Source organism: Gymnogyps californianus, chromosome 11 (assembly GCF_018139145.2).
Source record: "Gymnogyps californianus isolate 813 chromosome 11, ASM1813914v2, whole genome shotgun sequence".
Taxonomy (NCBI): domain Eukaryota; kingdom Metazoa; phylum Chordata; class Aves; order Accipitriformes; family Cathartidae; genus Gymnogyps; species Gymnogyps californianus.
Window position 1 is genome coordinate 12080245 of NC_059481.1, and position 23192 is coordinate 12103436.

The 23192-nt window shown below is 38.7% G+C and overlaps 1 protein-coding gene across 1 annotated transcript; it reads right to left on the reverse strand.

The window, feature by feature from the left end:
• Window positions 1-65: 65 nt before the first annotated feature.
• On the reverse strand, window positions 66-18690 carry MYEF2 (myelin expression factor 2). The gene is made up of 17 exons (XM_050903438.1): window positions 18506-18690; window positions 13762-13991; window positions 12495-12547; window positions 11226-11233; window positions 11023-11116; window positions 9958-10149; window positions 9116-9269; window positions 8647-8696; window positions 8497-8560; window positions 8245-8346; window positions 7996-8046; window positions 7853-7921; window positions 7468-7566; window positions 4030-4101; window positions 2588-2796; window positions 2426-2477; window positions 66-613 (listed from the first exon to the last, which is right to left on the reverse strand). Exons 1-17 carry the CDS (start codon window positions 18688-18690, stop codon window positions 450-452), a joined length of 1848 nt encoding a protein of 615 aa, XP_050759395.1. The 3' UTR covers window positions 66-449.
• Between the last annotated feature and the right edge of the window lie 4502 nt (window positions 18691-23192).

A 23192-nucleotide genomic window follows, 5' to 3' on the forward strand; every position in this document is an offset into this window, starting at 1 on the left:
TACATTACAATGTTGATACACGCTGGGGGGGGGGGGGGAATCAGAAAACACTAAACAAATCCCACTATGCAATCTTGAGATTAACAGAGAAAATGGCTTATTTTATTAAAAACAGTATAACCATTCATTTAAACTGAATGACTAGAGACACTTGGCCTAATTTTCCAAAGGCGCTGAGCATCCAAAGCTTCCACGGTCTACAGGGACCTGCAGGTGCTCAGTGCCTCTAAAAAAACAACAAAAATCAGGCAAATTGTCTTTAAAAACCAAACATAGTAAGATTCAGTTAACAAGTATCACAGTATATTAAACACTATACTGTTAAAGGCTGGTGGGATTTAAAAGTTCCTTTTTACAGCTTTTGTAAGCATACAATGTTACTAAAAATGACTTACTAGGATAGAGAAGCTAAACAGACATAGGAATGTTCCTGAACACACAGTTTTAAATTATGCATTGCGATCCAAGCGTACATCAATTTCTCTGCCACTGATTTTTATGCCGTTCATTATCCTACAGGCCTTTTCAGCAGATTCTGGTGAGTCAAATCTGACTGTTCCACAGCCCTTTGATTTTCCATTCTCCATTTTTATTTCTGCAAACATTACATGACCTGAATAAATAAGTTAAACAGCAGTTATTTCAAGTCTTCAGTGCACTAACAACTTAACTCATCAGAAGTGATAAAAAAGCATTTTTAAATATGATCTAGGGGGACATATGAAATTAGCACTTACAGACTGATGGTATATTTGCTCAATTCAGGGAAGGTGACACAGGTCAAAACAGCAGTGAAGAATTCAAATTAAGATCCACTGTTTCAAATCTTTCCTTCACACTAGCATAAGATGAAGTATGCCTATATTTGACCTCAGGTTCGAAACAAAGTGCCCTATAAGGCTAAGGGAAAGTTTTGTGTTTCATTTACCAACACTGCCAGAAGTGTGACTACTGACAGGCATTAACTAAATTATAGTTCAATCTAGTGCACCATGTTCATCACAGCAACATATCAAGAAATCAAGCAATTTTGTAAAGAAGCTGCAGAGCAAAATTAGAGCCTTTAAAACAGTAAAGTTACCAGGTTAGGAGTGGTGGAAAAGTAGCATGCACTATTCAATTCCTGCAGTGTTTTCTTGAGGCTGGACACTCAACAAATAAGGCAACATTTTTATGTAGATGTCTTGGTACCTCAGAGAATGTTCAATGCCTGGAGCTAATGAGTTTTTGCTTATGGTATGTTTTATCACGCCACTCCTGAGCCTCCAAATGCCATTAGGAACAAGAAACTTTTCCCTATAGCTTTTTATTTTTAAATATCATATAATAGAAGACTGGCCTTACACTGAAAGAAATTGAACATATGGAGACATGGTCTTTGTATTTCCTTATGGTACCAGCGTGAATACAGTCTGTTGCTCATATTTGTGCTCATAATTCTTAAAAACAATTCAACGTAATTACTACATCTGTTAGTTGCCAAGGAGATAAAGAAAAAAAAATTTCTGAACTATCTGAAAGTTGCCCAGGCAGTTAAGACTTAAAAAAAGAGAGAACCTGTTTTGCTACATCCTCCAGCTACAAAAAAAATTTGTTCAAATTTTTCATAGTTGAACTGCAAGTTCTAATTTGTATCAAATCTGCAAATACCTGTCTTAGGTATCAGTAGTATGTTTTAAATTATTTGTCTTTTCTGTCTCCAAAATAAGAAAAGCCATCCTGTAATTCAGTTAAAGCTTCCCGTTCTGAAAGAGTGTTTTCAAAACAAAACAATCATATATTTCTACACCCAAGCTTCATTTTTCATTCACTTCTGTGAAAAGACAACTTTTCTGAATTAGGTAAAAAGAATTACTGGATCTGTGTAGCAGTCCTTTATCTTACACAAAAAAGGCCTTTATTTCCTAACATAACGGGGAAGCATTACAGCCTGCAAATATGCTAATCAGGATCATCTATTTGCATAAAACCCAAATCTGCCACTTTGGCAAAATTACTAACTCTGATTTGATGCAGCACCATTTCTGGAAGTAATGCATAACCTGGACAGGCCCAGGCCCCTGCATGCATTTGTCTCAAAATAAATGCTACATTATCTACTCTGTGTTGACTAGAGGATACATAATACCTGCTTCAAAAAAGAAAAACTTCAAAGAGTAATTTTATTAATGGAATGGGTTAAAGTTTATAGCAGATGAGCACTCAGAGCCAACATAGCCCATACTGTACCTTGGTCTCATATGTTATGTCATGCCTAAAAATTATTTATATAACTCAGGACAGGTGGGGGAAGTAAGAAAGATTAGGCTAGCCAGACTCTTCTTCAGGATAAAGCAACAACCTTGTCTTCCTGTCCTTATCTGACGAACACCATATAAAACATGAAGTCGATGGAGCTGAGCAGGGATAAGATTCATATACATACCACATTGACTGAATTTCTCCTTTAGCTTCTGCCAGGTCAAGTCAAAAGGAAGCTAGAATATAAAAGCATTATTAATAACAAAATATTACAAAGAGAAAGAGAGCATGTCATCAAACATGCACACAAAATAAGCTCATGGTTTCTACGTATTCAAATGCTTACATTTCTCACAAATATCTGGTTGCCTTTAGAGCCTAATCTCTCTCTCATGCCACTTCCCATTGGGCCAGGCACAAATCCTCGATCGATATCGATGTTCCTGTCCAGGCCTCCACCCATAGCTGGTCCCATTCGATCAAAACCAGAACTCATCCGATCCATCCCCATTCCCATTCCTCCAGCCATACTGTTCATACCACCCATTCCACCACCTACACAGAGAAAGAAAAGGAGGATAAAATAAAAATCTCTTTTTAGTAATAAATGCACAAGTATTTTGTTTTAAAAAAAAAAAATTTCTTTTGTGTCAGGAGAAAAAATAACTTTAATAAAACTGCTATAATACAAAACATAACTTCATACATGCACAATGATTTATCTAGTAGCAAGGCTAATATTTTAAGTCAAAGTATTAGAAGATACAAAGTGTCAGTTCTAAAATAAAAGTAAAAACCAAACTGCATCAAGCTATTAGTCACACCATCTAATGTAGTAAAATGTTGAACACAAATAAAGAATGAAGATTTAGAGGCTGTCCAGTTTAATTAATAAAAATCTGATACCCTGTACCAAGAAGAGATCAAGTAAATAACTGTGGTAATGTTAAGATACAGATAACTTGACCACATACACTATTGTTTATTTTGCTTCCTTCATTCACATTCAGCTTTACTTAATGCAGCCACACTTAATGACACAATCTTCTAGAGAAAGCATATTTTGCAGAGAACAGATGTTACTGCAAGTACTGTGAAGAGCATGGACTTTCCTATGATACGGGTAATGAAATATATTAATGTATATTATATAAAGAACTAAGATCAATGGCATTCAAATACCCTATTATAATCTTTCTGGATTCATAATTAAAAATTAATGTAAAGCAAAACTGTCGAGATCATTCATGAGGGACCTTCTCTTTAAGCCTTATGCTTCTCAAGATTAAGACTGCCACTAGCAAGATTTTAGTTTCTCATCTGCTCTAGCCTGAGAAACTCAGACATTTGCTGTAATACAAACTCAGTATTGGAGCTGTGCACAAAATTAAACTGAGTGATAATCTGAAATTCATGGCTGATTTTTTATTTCAATGATGAGAGATTACTGAAGTTCAGCTTCATGAAGTTCACACAAATAACTGTGCCTATTCGTCTTTTTTTTGGAACACAATTTTACTTGAATCATTTCTCCCTCCAAACCAGAAGTTAAAACCATTTCAAAACTGAGATTAAGGAAAGACTGTATTAGCAAGTTTTCCTCTGAACTTTTACCTCAACAAAACAGCTTGAAAAACTGTTAGACTTGCAGTCACATGCAACAGATTTCTACTTCTTCCAACACTGGCAAGACACTACACTACAACGAAATCCTCTGATACAATTACATGTACACCATATCATTACATTGCCTATGCATTTACATTCTATTGAAACAAGTTAACCTACTCATTCCAGATCTTACTGGGCCCATGCTAGGTGCTCCCATTCCTCCTGCAAAAACACCAATCATTGCACCACCTAAACAGAAAAAAATAATAAAGTGACATACACTGAAACCACCAGTTAGTGACAACAACAACAAAGCACGCGCTGCTGAAGTGCACTGATCTCAATGTTACCTGGCAATTCTTTTCGACAGAACACTTTAACCTGTGCCTTTATTATTCAAAATAAATAGGAAACACCCAGTAACATTAGTTTCTCCTTCTCTATTATGGGATTTAAGCTACTCTGATTTCTTTCTAGCTTTTCTCCCCTCTGACAGCCTGCCAGCAGCACAAATATCTTAAAACTAAATGAGCCGTTTCCCACATTGCGAAGAACAGCCTCAAAACTGAAGGGTTCATCTTATCTGAAATGCCCTAGTTTCTCCCATTTTTAAGAAACCAATGCAAAAGCTAGGAGCAGCTCTTCCAATGTCTTTCTTTACTGCATATGAAGAGTGAATTGATAAACTTGTTGGGAAAAAGGGAGAAAGAAAGGGAATCCATACTTAACAAAAGCTATTTGGCAGAACCATGGAATCTCCAGAATGGTATCAGAGACTGATTATAGAGTGGGGTAAAAATAATTCTTTTCATTGAAGTGCTAATATTCAGGAAAGTAATCCCAAGGGAGCTTCTAGAATTGTAGAAACTCAAAAGAACTACATTCCTGTCACTGCAGAACAGAGTGGAACAGTCAGCTGCATTTTTCTTGCTTGATTTTCATACCTAAAAGAAACAGCTCAGTTTTTACTTACGGCAAAACAGATCAATAACTGTCATCTTTAGGCTAGACACCGTTGTTTTAATGTCTAAAAAAGATCACTGCTGAGTCTTCCATTAGATTCGTTTTCTCCACACAGTTCAAAACAGCAACAATTGTTCCCTGCCAGTCTCTTGTGGGAAATATTTGTCTCCTCTCAGACAACAGGCTGTCATAGCCATATCAAGACCTCAAAAAATATGGACTAGCCTGTTTGAAAAAAATACCCATTTTCAACACCAGCAGGATTACTCCCAGTACTTCAGCCAACAGTTTGCATATGAGGAAGATCTTAATACTTATTCATTAGATTTTGAGATTGCTGTCAACATGACTGGTTTTTGCCCTTAAAAAGAATTGTGGAAAAAAAAAAAAATCCCCACTTTTCCAGAGCTAGAAAACCTTAGTTGTTTGTGAGTGCATCCCAGTTACACCCACTCTCTTTTAAAAGGAAAAAAAGTCTCCCCAACAGTCTAAGATGCACTTAAAAAAAAAAAAAAATCCCCAAAACAAAACAAAACCAAAAAACCAACCTGAAAGCTCAAATAATCCTAATAAGCAAGATTTCAGCTATTTCTGACCTTAGAGACATCCTTTGCCTGTACTTTTTCCCCCACTGGCTTTTCACCAACAAAAAATTATATGCTCAGAGATGCTCTATGACACAACCTTTGATTTTTTGGATACTTCAAAATTTTGGCAATTTAAATGGCAACTCCAATGATTCTGCTGCAAATCAAACATCCTCATTTTCACTAATTGATGCCATAGCCCAATCAAAGACTGTCTTAAGTTGTCCTCCTTGAAACTGGCAGGGTACTAAAGGCAAATGCACTCACAGCATTTCCTTTTAAGATATCATTAACCTAAATATTGCACCAGGGTCTTCCCTGATTAAACATGGTATCTATTAACTATTATATTTGTAAATCCCTACAATTTCTTTCCATTATTTAAGGATAAACTGGGAAACTCTTATCTTGGTTCTCAGAACAGTATTTAAGTGGTAAGATTGCTGACAGGTTTTAAGTTGAAGCTTGCTGGATCTACTGAATGAATGATTCCCACATCAGTTTCTCACAGTGGCCATGTTTATGTATTTCAAAACCAATGTGTGTTACCAGAAGACTCGGAAGTCTATTGCTTGCATGAACATTTATAACTGAAGTGGTGTCCTGGTTTCGGCTGGGACAGAGTTAACTTTCTTTTCAGCAGCTGGTACAGTGCTGTGTTTTGCATTTAGTGTGAGAATGATGTTGATAACATGCTGATGTTTTAGTTGTTGCTAAGCAGCGCTTATCTTAAGCCAAGGACTTTTCAGTTTCCCATGCTCTGCCAGCAAGCAGGTGTGCAAGAAGCTGGGAGGGAGCACAGCCGGGGCAGCTGACCTGAACTAGCCAAAGGGGTATTCCATACCATGGAACGTCATGCCCAGTATATAAACAGGGGGGAGTTGGCCGGGAGGTGCGGATCGCGGCTTGGGAACTAACTGGGCATCAGTCAGCGGGTGGTGAGCAATTGCATTGTGCATCACTGGTTTTTTTCCTCCCCCCCCTCTTTTTTTTGTTGTATTCCTTTTCATTACTATTATTATTACATTTCATTATTACTATTGTTAGTATTATATTTTACTTTAGTTATTAAACTGTTCTTATCTCAACCCACGAGTTTTACTTTTTTTTTCCTTTGCTTTCCTCCTCCCCACCCCACTGGGAGGGGGAGGGGGAAACGGCTGCGTGGTGCTGAGTTGCTGGCTGGGGTTAAACCACGACAAGTGGCTTTGGATTTTCACTCAGGAAACAGATGTTTATCCCATGTTGCAAGTAGACAGAGTGAAAGCACACACTTGATTTCTAAGACATTAATTCCAAGACATTAAAGACTAACTCAACTGACAAACTTACTATGTTCTTATCACTTCTACACAACTACCAGTGCTTGAAGAGAAGCACACAAGAGTTACCCTTTGTTATGACTTGCCCAAATTAAAAAAAAAAAAAAAAAAAAAAGGAAAGGAAAGGAAAGGAAAGAAAAGAAAAAAAATTTCAACTTTTAGACCAGGTGAACCTTATGCTCTTAGCAGCTCTTCTCTTTCACAGTGGGGAATTAAGGGAGGGGGAAAGGGAGAAAAATGGGAGGAAGGAAGAAGAAAACCTGTCTCCTGTAATACGTTCATCCAGGTAACATTATAGTTGTGAAGTGCAAGAAGGCTCTACTGTTAAGCACTTCCAGGCCTCTTAAGTTAGAAAAGTATCTCATTTGAGGGAACCCAAAAGTAACAAAATAAGCTCTGTCAACAAGACATCATCTATAAATGCTGGCTCAGTTACAGAAGAGGCCAATAAACCCCGTTCTGAGCTGCTTGAGCTCAGAAGGCAGGAAGAAAACAGAGGGCACCAAAATTCACCGTTCTTATCCCAAAATTCACCGTTCCTATCCAATACTACCAATTTGCAGGTATCCAATAATACCTGATTTGCAGTAAAAACAGTTTTCCAGCAAGGTGACTCCTGGAAGTCACCAAGGTGGTACATGGGCAGCTTGTTCAGAATTACTAGAAGCAGACACTTCAATACCCAGAAGACTCTTCCAATACTGCATTGCAATTTGCCACAGGAAATTTAACAGTTACCATACCCATCCTTCCAAAAGAATCTCCAAAACCACGGTTCAATGCCATGTCACTACGACCAAAATCTCTGTCCATGTTTCCTGCCATTCCACCACGGAACATTTCTGTAGAGAACAAAGCAAAAACACAGAAATATTCTGTTATATACATCTAAGCTGACGTTCACACAACACTTGTTTCACAGCTGCTTGTTTAAATAGAAGTGGGTTTAAAGCACAACTCAGAGGCACCTATTAAATACTTAACTCCCACACCAGTTCCTATGCCTTCATTTATGCCACTGACTGTATTTCCTTTGAACTCATCTATATTACCCATCCCTAAAGGAAGAGCTTTTAATTAATAAATATTAGCAAACTTAGTAAGTGTACGGGAACAGTGTTCACCTACCTCCCATTCGGCTGACTCCAAATCCTCCCATACTAGGCATTCCTTCCATTCCACGAAATCCAGCAAGTCCTGTAAAATAAGGAAGAGTGTTTTCTATACAATATTAAAAAAATACTTAATGCAAAGAACTTCACTGCACGTACCGCCTCCCATTCTATTCATGCCGCCAAATCCTGGACCGTCTATTCCCATACCTTTAAATCAAAAAGACACAACACCATTTAGAAGACAGGTAAGATCCTAATGGATTTAAAAAATGCAGACAGTTAACATCTCAAAAGCACACTACACAAGGCTTGCTTTGTCAAAAGTATGTCATTCTTCCAAACACAGAAATGACAGTTTTAAACTTAAAGCTCTGTAAAACTTAAAAATGAAGAACACAGATTTACCTCCTGGACCCATGCTCCCCATTCCACCACCCATGCTCAATTGTGTTGCACTGATGGGCTGTCCACCTGGTCCAAGTCCCATACCAATGCCACCAAGACCACCTTGAAAACGAAAGTAAGTATCACCAGAAGAAAGATTTTCTTCTGTTATCATAAAGAGACCACAGTAAGCAAAAGGACTACTAAACTGTTCCAAGACTGTATATCAACATATATTAAGTGCAAGGAATAGAAAACAGAGTGTGCACTCACGAGGTAATTGTGAGGTTTTGCTGTCTGCAACACGGAAATCTTCATGAGGAATTGATTTGTCATCCTGATAAAAAACAGGGATGTTATGCTATGATCCTTTCAATGTTTTGGCAGAGACATGTAAGGTAGAAAGAAATGTAAGCAATTTACCATTTTTACATGCATGGGTCTATCAAACAGGAATTGTCCATTGAACATAGCTGAAGAAATGCAAGTCAAGGAATCTAACTACAGAAGACAATGTAACTATTTCAGAAGAATCACTGTAATAAGTTATTTTATTTCTGTACCATTTTTAGGAGTCTTATTGTTCCTTATCTAATCTTTAGAATGCCAATTCAGAGGCCAGAAGAGACTACACAAGCTGTTACGTATATAAAAGTTAATTTCACACGTCACATTCCCACATATTTTAAGCTTGTTCGACATTATCAGGAACACCTTTTTAGACTCTAGCAGTAAACTCAGTCACTATTAAAAAGGTAATCTGCACAGTATTATGCTCTAGTCCCAATATACTAGCTATAAGGCAAATAAGCACCATTTGCAAAACTACGCTATCAGAAGCCATTAAAGACTAAACCATATTTGATCAATTATTTTTCAAAACCAAGGATACATATTGCTTGAACAGCTTCAATTGCTTGTTCAAAGGTAACTGTTCCCATTCCTCGACTCTTGCCATCTTTATCTTCTTTGATGTCTGCACGCTTTACAGTTCCAGCAATGCTGAATACCTCCTTCAGTTTCTTCCAGCCAACTTTGAAGTCAAGCTTACACACAGAAATACATTAGTGATACATTTCAGTGCACATTTCTGTTCTGCCACTACATTTGGAAGAAATTTTCTGCAGTTGTATCTCTTCAGCTTCACAAAATGCTTGATATATGTAAATAGTCAGGATTTTAATATACACACACTGCAACTGAGCACAAAAATGTCAGCTAAAAGCAAGAATTTATACTACGTATACATATTTTACTTTAATTAACACATGAACATTGACAAATGGATGGGTTCTTGTCAAGAGCAGCTGTACTCCCACAAGTCCCCTTGCAGACATAGTAGTCTTTCGTGCAAATAAAGAACTTATGAAGTAAGCACCTCCAACAAATATAACAGTTTAAGTTAATCTAAAGTAACTGGCAAGATAAACTGAAGTGTATATTTAATTAAAAAAAAGAAGAAATGCCATTGTAAATAGATAGCAAAAACATGTATAAAATATTTTTTTGAATCAACAGATGACTGCAATAATTAAAAGTGCACATCAGCCTCGAGAGTTTAACGTATCTTTCATGTCCAAAATCTGAATACATAGCCAGCATTTTTAGTTGAATATACTAATTGTGAACTAACATTTTCAATTTCCTTTTTATATTAAAACTGAACTATGCAGGAATATAAGATGTTTTACAAAGATCGAATATTACAGTTATAAAATACAGTTTTAAACTTACATTAGCAACAAAAATAGTGGACCCAAGCCTGCCTGCCTGCAAGTTACTGATAACCTCAGGAGGAATGTTTGGATTATTGAGAATAGAAGGTGGTAAATTCATTATTCCAGGTGCCACATCAGGTCCATGTCCTCCTGGAAACTGTCCTCCTACACGCTGTAATGCCCTACGAGCATGTTCACCTTCAGGATCCTGAAACACGGGCAAAAATAAAGCCAACTTAATCATCAAGAGGACTGGCAACAAACAAAAAGGTACTATTTGAAATTCTACATAAACCCATCAAAATTATCAACTAATATCCTTGTCCATGTCAGAGGGATCAAGAACTGAATTAGCATGGAGACCTAATTCCCTCACCTCTAGAGGTGGGTCCTTTCAGATGAGGGTTGAGGCATATTGGCAAAGCACTTGTTGAGGAAGCGTGCACTGCCACTTCACATGCTGTACCTAGCCTATGGACAAGTAGAAAAGATTTCAATCTAAAGGACTGTCAGTCTAGCACCTTCTTCCAAGAACTGAATTAATTTAATTAGTGTTTTCATTTATTTATTAATACCATTATTAAAATTGTAACAGGACAAAAAGAACTGCATCAGACACTGCCATATACTACAACACTACAACAGAAATGTTGACATTAATTTCACTTTCCAGTCAGCACAAGTTCTCTACTTCCAGCCCCATTTTTGCACATATGTAGTAGTCTGATACTCTGCTCATTCTGCGTCATATTTTGAAGCATGTAAGCAATGTAAACATAGAATCATTTAGGTTGGAAAAGACCTGATGACACTAAGGTAAGAATATGGAGTTAAAGATAGACTTGTTTTAAAGAAAAACAGTATTAGATTATTTTGACTTTAGGACACACTTTTTGTCAGTTCACTTGGCATAGTATCAAGACCTTCTGCAAGCCAACAGGCACTTTAGCCCATTAAGAAAATGTCATAAGAAAATTAAACTGGAAATTACACAGCTAAGATGCTCTAAACACTGTATTGTCATCTCAGTAGTTATAGTATCCTCACTATTTCAAATTAAAAACAGCAGCAATAACCATACCTCTTTAATATTCAGGGGTCTTCCACTAAGATCATATTTGTTCATAGTTTCTAACGCTTTCTTAACAAATTCTTCATCTTTGAATTCAACCACACTTAGAGGGAACAAAACATTTAGAGTATTAAAATAAAGTTTAAAATGTTAAAATTAACAGAATGTTTGGATAGTAGTGTGTTTCTACACACATAGAAAAAGAAACTTACCCACAACCCTACATCCATGATGATTTGTCATATGTAAAGAGAAAAAAAAAAAGTCAGTCAGCACATATGATAGAGCATTTAAGATTCCAGTTAAAGATCCCAGCTCACTGTTAAATAACTATTGAAGTTATTTCCAGCTTCAAAATCCATAATACGTGCTCTTTACTGGTAGCCAAGGTGAATTTCTCCTACTTTCTCAAAATACATACCTTTCAAATGCAAGAGAATATATTATCTTTTATTCTCTTTGAGCCAAACCAGAATTGGAAAAATGCCACACAGATCCATGTAAGGACAACTGGGGAGAGGAGGTGGGGGGAAAAGGGTGGAAAGAAAAAAAAACCCAAAAACATAACCAAAAACCAATCAAGACACTCATTGTGTCATTAAAAGCTGCCCACTGACTGCAGAATTCAAATCTACCTACATCAAGCATACCAGTACGATGAACAAGGAGTCTGCATACCTCTTCAGTATTACTAGCATAATCGAGGAATTACTTTGTAAGAAAATAACCTTATTGACTGCACCAGAATCCTTCTAATAAAGCAAAGAGTTGAGGATTGCTTTAAGTAAAGCAAAGCTGACAACATGTTTTAGTTTTAACAAGCGTTAAAGAAAGTCATTTACAACAATTGATACAACCTCAGTTAATACTCAAACCTGCATTTCTCATGTTCTCACTGCAGGTTCGGAGCTACTATTGGCCAAACTTTTGACTATTTTTAAGAAGACAAAGGAGCTTTAACAATCTTCACTCAGTGCCTCATCACTGGCACTCCGTTGGCTACCAACCATCTCCATCCATTTAGTTTTAAGAAAGCAAATATATTAATCCAGTGTTTAGAGTACCAACCCTGCAAAGCTGTCAAATCAGGCACTTCAAACAGTATATGCTTAGCTGACATTTTATACTCATTGGCCCCAAGAAAAGAATACTACGCTAACAAAATTTAAATAAAATTAGTGGTTTATTGAATGTCCTTTATATGAAACAGATTTGTACCAAAACAAAGATGTTGGCTAAAAGAAGAATTAAGTAAATGCCATTTGTTAACATTTACAGAAGTATTTTGTCCTTTACAGCCAGCTAGTTTGAGTTGCATGAAAGTGTCAGACTACTTCTAACACAAAATCCTCAAGGCTATCTTAATGAAAATCAGTGTAAAAATGAAACTTACTTTCCAATAACTGGTACAGGTATTATACAAAAATAAAACTGCTGAGGAACTTTTAAACCTCTAGCAGATTGTTGCCCACGGCACTTACCCTTGATTTTCCTTCAGCATCCTTAAACAGCTCCACGTATGTAACCTCACCAACTACATAAGACATACAAAGGGAAAATACCAAGAGACAATGCATTTAAACACCAGTATCTTTCTTTACTGTGCCCCTGTGCACAACTCTACAGAGAAGCACCTATTATTCACCAACAATTCAAAACCAGACCAACGTACCTCCTGTCAATGGCTATATAATTTAGCTAATTTTCAGAAATATGCAGCAGCCACATTCTCAAAAGCTAAAAACAAACAACTATATTTAACCTAATTCATACTACAGATCATATTTTGGCCAGTATGATATAGTTGGTGAACAAATTCAGATATACACAGTCCCTTAACCTAACAAATGAAACGTCAACGTTCACTGGAAAGTGTTACATTTATCATCCTACTCACAACACCTGTTTTAAGGTGACTTTCTACCTGAATATCTTCAATCATAAGTTTGCCTTCAATAATAACCAAATTTACACATCAAATATTTCACAGCAAGCCACTCACTTTCTAAAGTAGGAAGTTTCAGTAAATAAACCAATCAAATAGTCACGTCACCTTACAACAGATAACCAGCAGTTACAGAAGGGGGGTTTTGGCATTTTTCACAGCCTAAAAGCCAAGTGTGCTTTGCATTACTTTTGAAGAATCAATTTTTTCAAGGAAAACACAGAACTAACTTTTTACAGAATTCATATATTAGCATTATTTTACCCCAAACTTAAAATAAAATGTTTTGGGGTAGTAAGATCACTCTATCAGAACTGCAACAATAATAACAAGCTTTTAATACAAATCTCCAGACAGTCAGTCATGGCAGTAGTGACAATGCAGACAAAGTTAATTCCACAGCCAGATTCCACCAAAGAAATACAAAACAACTTTTGAAAGACGTCCTTTATTATTCATGTTAACACACTAAATGTGTTGCTTAAATACAATAGCCCTTAAAAAAAAACATCTACAAAGACTACAACTAGACGAAACACAATCTCTTTAACAAGTCATGAGGTCATGCATATACTCTCTACTGTCACACTAGAATGGCAGAAGATTGTAAGCACTTCATTTACCCATCCTACCCTGCAATGCAATTGCCTCAGATGAAAGAGGAGGAAGGGAGATAGATGTACCAAGTAAAGGCCAAAAAACCAAAAAGAAGTCAAATCAAATCTGGGTGGCTCAAAGGACATATACATTGCATTTAAGTTCTACCCCTTTCTATGTGAAGTGTATTATAAGGAATAAGTTACCTTTCTCTCTCATAAGATCTTTAATAGCTTGCCATTTCATGTCATACGGGATGTTGCTAATAAAAACTCTATTACGATTAATAGTCTTCTTCTCTCCAGTGCCTGCATTCTTGTCCTTTGAATACGGGTGGAATCTATTCTTGTTCCCAAGAGAAGGGATTGCCTTTGGTTTTGCAACATACTTCTCTTTCACAGGTGCTTTCTCTTCTTTTGCTGTCTCATCATTATCCCTACATTAAAAAAGAAAAAAACACCAAAGAAAAAAATATTAGTCTTGTGTTGGATCCTTAGGTTATTATACCTCCTAAATACATAGCTGTATACCTCCTATGCTATTAGGACTCCCAAAATGTCAAATGCTGCTTTTCAAATCAGGAAAAATAAATTCATGTTATCAGTCTAATTCCAAAATACGGTGCTTTATCTGGAACAAAAAATAATGTTATAATAGATTTATTCACTACTGTAAGTAAAGAAAGCCCGTCTTGCTACTTCAGTTGCATTCCATTTCCATTATGTCTGTCAAGATTCAGCAAGATGGTACTATGAAACTACTACAAATATCAAAATACAAGGACTCTGCTGAAAAATAAGCTACAGCATCCATGCTTTGGTGCTTCAGTAATTTTCACATCAGACTTGGCTAAGTTACATAATATTCACCACAGAAGTGAGAGTTGAAACAGTCTAACTTATGGAACAGTTTGGTATACTTCATTCAATGTAATAATATATAAAAATCAACTCTAATAGGTTGTAAATCAAACTACATTTTATCTACCACATAAATAATTTTTATTCACAATTTGTGCCAGACTGCTTTTAGACAGAAATTAAAATTCAATTAAGAACACCAAATACTCTTTCACTTTCATTGCTTAACACTACTAGAATTTGAAAACTTGCTAAATGCATAGGAAATAGTTGTATTAAGACATGCTCTCCATCTAAGACTAAGTCACCAGGTATTATCCACTAGAAACAACAACAAAATAGACTTCTGGCCCTCAGTCTTTCAAAAATTTAGCAACAGCAGCTGCTCTCCTTTTAAAATCTTTTTATTTTTAGATAAAGATGCAGGAAAATTTGCTTCCTCTCTTTTAAAGCAGCCCAAATCTCAACTTTGATAAAACTATACACTTTGAACAGAATTAGATGAAATATCCAAAACTCTTTAGCACTTTTGATAGTGTTACTATCACGAGGTGATTTAGCATGCTGACAGAGGATCAAGGTGCCTGAATTGTTACTTTAAAAAAGGTGAAGTGCTCAACTGAAAGAATCCAGTGATAAAGGCACACAAATGTGATCCACTAAACAGATGCTACTTAGAGATATACATCAATGTCTAGTTCAAATCTCACCACAGTTAATGAGAAACTTAAAAAGTACTTTTACACAAACGTTTATTTTAAAAAGCCAGCATTAGCCACTCGAGTTAGAACAATTACAAGGAAATGTCCTACAGGACTGTCAAAAGTGATTGATTGTGAATCCTCCTTCTTAAATTACAGCACTATCTTTACAATTTTTCCCACAATTCAGAAGGCTTAGTTTTTATCTCATTTTGACACTTTGGAAGGTTTCTGGTGTAAAATTAGCCAAAACAGAGATTTCAGTTTTATAACCACAACGTATGGCAAGATCACTGATTTTGATTAACTGAAATGAGTTTTTTCAGCTCTCTGCATAGTTACTAACAAAACAGTGAGTAAGTGGCAGTCTTGCACTCAAGAGCACATGCAAGTAGCCTTTCATGAAGCTAAACGTATTATCTACTCAAGCTTGGGTACTTTTCAGGGAGGAATAAATTCAAATACATCCATATCTCTCCCATGACTTTTTCCCAAATTCAAAGTCAACAACACGTTATCTGGTTCAAGCACCCTTCAGCTTCCCTCTGCGTCATCCCTCCTCCACACCATCCTGTCTGTTGTGGCAATATAATTCTTGTGTGGCTGTGTAATGAAGTGAAATGGAGGGAACAATGCAGGGAACTGGACGGAGCCGGAGGGAGAGGGGAGGGAAAGAGCAGAGTATCAGGTTTTCCAGTTACATCAGTTCCTTCCAATCCAGTCCCATTTGCGAATGCAAAAGTCATGCTCAATGAAACCCCTAGTAAAATCTGAGTTCTTCCTTAAGTTTTAGGATTAGAGCAATGGATTCTCTTTAGCCTTTTAAGCCCTTTCCTGCTTAAAGGATTATGAAACAGCCCCTGGGTGCTCAATGTAGTACACAGGAAGAGCCAGGTCTCCAAATATGGAATCCACATGCTCTACAAGACCTGGCTGTACAAACCAGTAGAGAGCACAGAGGATATGAGTCTGGCATAAACTCTTAAATCTGGGAAACAAGAAGACACTTCACTTAGTCTAGAGATCACAGCCAGTCTCCTGAACATAGAGGATTAATTAAAATAAAAATTCTTTCTTGCAAAACTCATCTGCCAAAACCAACACAAGCCAGTGAACAAGCTGGAGGCAGAGATTCTTTTGTGGATGTAGCTCTTACCCTCCTCCTTAAATATTAAAAAGAATTTCAATCAAATAATACATTCGAAGCAATGTCACATTAGTCACCTATAGACCACAGAAAAGACAGTCTCAGAAATTATGAACTGACATTTTTTGGGGGGAAAAACAATAGTAATTTCTACTCTTTACCTTTTGTATAAACTAATCATTTTACACATTTAATTAATATTTGCCTGTGAAATCACTAGCAGATTTCTAGGGTTGAAAAAGAGATGTCTACATTAATTTCTTAAAAAAAGCACGTCCTCAGTGATTAGAAAGAGCAATTTTTACCTTTTGAAAAATAATGCCTTTGAACTTCCGTAAAGTTTTGGAAACAAAAGACAAGGTTTCCATATACAAAACTAGAAGCCTAAAAAATAAGCACAAGATAAATCAATATGAAAGCCCTAAAATTTTGTCTGATTTTAAACAGACTTCTACTCCTCCGCTCACAAGTGTCCATACAAATAATAAGATCAGCAGAGACAGAAATGCAAGAAGTCCTCAACATGTGATTCTAAAGCACGTAGATCAGTTTAGCTTTGTTGCGCTGAACAGTTCCACTGCCCAATACAATAAACTTAGGGAAGTGTGCAAATTGAGACCAGGATTCCTCTCCAATGTAATGAGTGCTAAGCAAACCTGGTTACTGAAATACTTTAAGTAGTACATTTCACCTGCACACTGACAGCTTAATCCTTTATACATGTGTTTTGGGAAAGACTGGAAACTGTATGTGAAAGAGTAAGATTTGAAACTCTGTTACCAAGAACTTTGCATTATTTTAAAACTTAAAGTTGTGATTTCTACCATGCAGAACAACTGGGGTTTTTCATTTGCTTGTGATTAGTTTTGGAGAGAAAAGCAGAAAATTGCTGACAGAAGGAGGGATACAGAGAAATTAAGTCATTATTTTAATAGTAGCAACCCCAAAAGGCAATAAAATGTTATATGCCTCAAAGGTGCAAAAGGGTCACAATCTTCCTGCGAAAATTCAATCATAATTTGTGTAGTTTGGAAGCTGAGGGCCAGGCTCAGGAAAAAAAAATAAACTGCTGTTTTATGGTAATGTGAAATTTATAACTTCTAAACTACTTGAATTTCACAGGGAGTCAAGTAAAGGCATGAAGTATGCCTTTATTCCTCCAGCTTTATATTGAACTTGATCCCATGTGCATTTTTTAAACACAGCAGTATCAGACCTGGGTTGCTTAGAACATGTCAAAACTTCACAGATCTCAACAGCTTTGATGTACTGCAATAGCAAGTCTACTATAAATGTATTTTCCCTCCAAGATGTGAATGAGATTAGAAGATATATTGAAATTCCAATGATATGAGGCCAAAATCTAGTTCATGTGAAGAATGATGACCCTCGAAGCCTGCCATCAAGAACAACCAAACCCATAAAAGGTTATTCACAGTATTGTTCTAGAGAGCTGATACTTCTGGCTCCCTTACACTATGTTCCTTTTAGACCTGCTATATAAGGTACAGTTTACATATTCCATATATGATATTGTTACTATTTACAAGAAAAGTTTGTGCACATATGTGGGGTTTTTTGTTTGTTTGTTTTTAAAAAGTATATCACTATCGGGCTGTCTTACCATTCTCACGTAAACAAAGATTAGTTCAAAGGCTTTGCAAAACATACCACTACAGTAAGAAGTGGAAACGTAAACAAAACCAGAAACGATCCAGAACACTTCTAGAAACGGCCCCTGTGAGAACTGGCCTGACCAGAGCCCGTTACAGCAGCCCGGAGGCTCACACCAGCGAAGCGGTTAGAGCTCAGCCTCCTGCCCGCCGGTGCGGTTTCACACCGCCAGCACCTGCGGCTCCCCGAGCAGACGCCCAGCCCTCAGCGACTGCGAGTTCACCAAGAAACTTCACCTTCCCCCACACCCAGGCCACGGCCTCCTCCCTGCACCCTGCAGGACCTTACCGCGGCGGGAGATGCCTCCCTCGCTACCCCACCGCCTCGGCCCCGGCCACCTCTCACCGCCCCCCGCCGGCGCACACCGGCGGCTCCACGCTCGGGCCGTACAGCGCCGGAGCGACTCCGTCCCCCGGCGGGGGAGGAGCCCGGCGGGGCGTGGGGGAGGAGGGGGCCGGCCGCCTTCCCCCCGCCGCGGCCTAGGCGGGCCCGCTGCAGGCCCGCGCTTCCCCGGCCGCGCTGCCCCCCCCCCTTCGCCCGCCCCGCCCCGGCCCGGCCCGGCACACACATTTTGACGCCATTAGCGCTGCCCCCGCCGCTCTCGGTTGCTGCCGCTGTCGCTGCCGCCGCCTCCTCATCCTGCGGCGGCTGTTGTTGCTGCTGTTGTGGCGGCAGCTGGCTGGCGGCGGCGGCCTCCTCGGCTCCGCGCTGCGGCGCGGCGGCCGCAGCCTCCGGCTTGTCGTTCTCCGCCATTTCGTGGCCGGGCCGCGGCCCCGCTACCGCTGGGTTTGAAAAGGGCCCGGAGCGCCTCGGCCTCGCCGCGCCGGGCCGGCCCAGTCTCGCGAGAACGGGGCTTGCGGCGGGGGGGAGGGGACACGCCAGGAGGCTTTACGGGTTGCCATGGCGACGCCGGTGGGCTGCTAGGCCCGCCGTCGCCATGGCCGCCCCGCAGCCGGAGTTTCTCCCGCAGGAGCGGCGCAGCGCGGCCGCGTCCCGCGGGATCCGCTGCTCGGGTGCGTGACCCTGCGGCCCCGGCTCCGGGTGGGCAGCCCTCGCCCCAAGCGGTGACTAAGCCTTAAGTGCTGCTGCCCACCGCCCACCGCTGGGCAGCTCTGCCCGAAGCTCCGGCCTGCTCCCGAGTATTTAGTAATTCCCACCCCAGACAGGCTATCTCCGCTACCTGCCATGTGCAAATTCCCCTAATTTGAAACCATCCACCTCTTGCGGTGGCCACTGACCCCCGGCCCAGAATAACTGCAGGCTGAGCCCTCAGACAAGCAGTTGGCGGGGGCACAGGCATCTCACAAAAGCCAGTTTCCTAAAGCTTAAGAATATCTGCAAAGCCGTAGGGTGCTAACAATAAATAAGCTATTGCACATTTTCAGCTCTTCACCTTTATTTTTCTAATAATACCGTCCACCCCAGCAAATGGCTGCTTGACCCTTAATTTAATTGAGGAGCATCCCACCCGTTGTTTGGGGACCATCTGCATTCCAAAGCAAGTCACTGCGGTCACTGCTTTCCCTCTATTTCAGAAAATAGAGTGTAACTTATTATTCAAATTTTATGCTAGGAATACTCAATGAATTGAAGTCATGATCTCTTAAAACAAAATTTGCCTTGCATTTTTCCTACATTTATAGTCTCCTTGTTCCTTCAAAAATCAGTGTAGTCACAAGTAAAGTACTCCTCCTGCCTATAAGATGTTGTATGGTCTTTTTCCAAACATCTCAGTACCTCCATCATTAAGAAGATCCCCACATTCATGAGGAAATGAAGGCTCCTGCATTCTGTGGACCCAAATCAGCCCTTAACCTGTGTTGAGACAGCTCGCAGACCAAATATAGGGACAACCCTTATACCTAGCCTGCTCGGGGGTGCTGGGACACTCTTCTAGTATTGGCTAAAAAGCTACCAGCTTGCACCTAAAGTCTCCTCCAATTGCAGATATCTGATTATTTATACACATATAAAGCTACTGGGCAGGTTAAGCCGCAAGTTCAATTATAGTTACAGCACTGGAAGCTTCTAGATGGACATTTGTTTTATTCATAAATATAAATAACAATTAAATATTAATAGTTGTAATTCTGCTATAAAATTTCAAAATTACATAGGTCCATGCCACACACACACACTACTAAACATTTTGCATTCTCTATCACTCATCCTGGAAGATGTTCATTTACTTATGAGATAGAATCTGAGACATATTCCTCTCAGCTTCCCTTGGCTTCTTCAATCCCAATTTCTATCACTTGGGGGAAAAAATAGGTTTTAAGCAGTATTTTTAAAAGAAAAAAAGGATTTCTATCATTTGGACAAAGTTTAATCATTTCACTAACCACAGCTACCAATATTTCTAAAGGGGTCACCAAATGGTATGTCAACATCTATTATATAAGGAAAACCACTCAGTCCTCTGCAGTGAATTTAGATCAGTGGCTTCTGGTTGCTGACCCACAGGAATCCATGCACTTCTTTTAAGAAAACCATAAATGAAGATTAAGAAAACCATAAAAGAAGGTTAAGAAAAGCTGAGCAGTACAAGAGGCTCCATATCTCTACTGGAGTGTGTTTCTAGCAAGAGACAGTTAAGAATCACTGACCTGGACAAATGTAGGTTCTGGAAGTAAACTCCTTACGAGCTGCTGGGACTCTCTTGTCTGTCTGTCCTCATGACTGTCACACCAGGTGTTGGTAACACCTGAGATTTTGGAGAAAGCTCAAAGATACTACGAAACCCCCTAATAACCTAATAACCTACATCACAGATGAAGGTAGAAAGGCATGTCTAGAGGTCTGATAAGAGGTGTAATTCTGTTCACACATTAACTAGAATTAGATAAATAACTTGGTATTTGCGATAATAATCATCACTGAAATAGTTAATGTTTGCTTGAAATTGCTGTCGTTACATTTTACAGCTCTCACTTCTACAGGATGAAAGGAAGTAATTCGCATGTTCAGGTTCCTAAACCCTGTTACCAGACCTCTGTTCGATTGTGCTTTGCACAGAGCATCTCAAGTGTTGGAATCCTATGCTACCTAACCCAGTATTATGGCACCAAGCAGCTGACGCTGAATTCCTATGCCCATGGGCCCATGGGTGCTAGTAACAGGAAGAATTATCAACTTTCTTACACACAGTTTGCCTACTTGTTCTGAATAATCTACTGGCTATTTCAACTGCTACCTTCTCAAGTTTGTATGCCTTTTTGGCCCAGCATACACACAGTTTTGTACCAGTAAAATTAGTTGTCACTCAATGTGTTTTGTAATAAATACTGATAACTGTACAATCCATACAGTGATACACACCTATAAATGTAGATGTGTTTTGTATTAAGAGTTGCATAGGGACATAGTTTAGCTTAAAGCCTGGAGGAGTACTACTAGCTTTGTCCTGTCCCCCTTGCACCACAACTCCTATTTATAGCATTCTGTTTACCTCAGTTGCCTGTTTCAGGATTTTTATGGGAGTCTTGCATCCTTTTCTAGAAGTCTCACACATAATCACTCAGTATTTCTGTCTTCAGAGAACTATAATAAAAATGGGAGAACAATGCCACAAAGAGCTGTTAGGGAGCTGACAGGGGTGAATTGGGATTAAAAAGAGGGCTTTCTTTGGTCTACAAAACTGTTGAAAAAAGTTTCAGTTTTTCCCTAGGAAGATTTCTGCATATAAAATGATTGAAATAAAAATAAAAAAATCTACCTGGCACAGTAAGTGAAAAAAGGAAAAACAGTATCTTTCTATGCTTGTATTTGTGCTGAGAAAGTCTCCTTTGTCATACACTACTGATCCCTCCTGAGAATATTTTAAAATTATCTTTTGATACACAGGCTTCCAACATCTCTTCCACCTCTGTTCATGTCCTTACAGGAGACAGACGTGGTCTCTGAGGAATGTTCCTGTTACAAGGGGAGCCCTCATTTAGTACAAAACTGTTAAAAGTGTTCTTGATCTCCTGTCCTAACAAATTCCTCTCGTCGTCCCCTAATGTAAATAGTGTTTCTCAGTTATGGGTAGAGTGTATGGCATTATGGCATATATTTTTGGCAAGCAGAGAGCTGACAGCACTAATTTACACAGGGAGTTGAGGATAATGGCTTATTATTAGTGTTCTTACATATATATATAAATATAAACAACTGTAAAGGAACTACTCTTGGAAGTCTCTTGTACAAGTAGTAGTTATGGAGCTAAAATAATTACATGTGTTCTAAGTATCAGCATTCTTTTCAATACAGTAACTCCCCAGTAAATTCAAGTCTCAAGTCCTCACTGACAAACAAGTCATTGCTCTCAACTTGCTGATGACCAAATATGTATCACCATCCTTTTAGAAAGGATCATTTTAATTGGTCTTTGGTTTATCTCAATATTGTTTTTAATTTTGTTTCCAATTAAGTCATGATAAAAAGCAGTTCATCAACACTTTCACCAGGTGGGACTTGTGAAAAAGTTCTATCTTCCTGAAAGTCAGTTTGTATGGAACTTCAGCAAATGGGACTTCTGAGCCTCATACGTTTTAAATCCATTGACTTCTTTTTGTAAATTACTGTTTTCAGTCAGACATTTTTCTCACCTATATGATGCCTGCATAGTGAATGTGTTGCACATATTTTTTCATGTTTTGTTTGCTATGGCACCTACACGTGCTTAGCATTTTCTAGACCCTGTCCCTTCTCCAGAAAGCACTGAGTACAGCTGGAGAAGGGTTGCTTTAACAACAGATTTGGTTTGTAAATCATTTGACTTTTGCAGCTCATTTAAAGATTCTTTTGCACAGCCACAAGTATTTCCAAACCAGTCTGCATTGCCTAAGGCTGCACCCAAGCTACACTGCTTTACTTTGTGCCAAAAAAAATTAACCCTACTCTGCAACTGACACCCTCTTTTGCATAGCTATAATGGACCTGAAGTAAAGCAAATACTATCTTCCCCAAACGCTCTCTTTCCAATTAAACATTATCTTTCCAGTCTGAGAAACGTCTTGTTGTTTTTTTAACTTTGGAAAACAAAACATTTTACACTTCAAAAGGGCAAACTATCAAATGCAACAGCCTGTCTGCTGGCAGGCATCTTCCAGACTCACTGCAGCAGAGCACAGCCATTTCGCAGCTAAAGCCCACCTAGAGCACAGACCTTCACACCTGCAGCTGCGGTGCTGATTGCTTCTTCCATCGCTCCCATGTCCTTTCGACACCTTTCCAGTTTGCCTTCTCTGTCTTTCTTGTTCTCCCTTCCC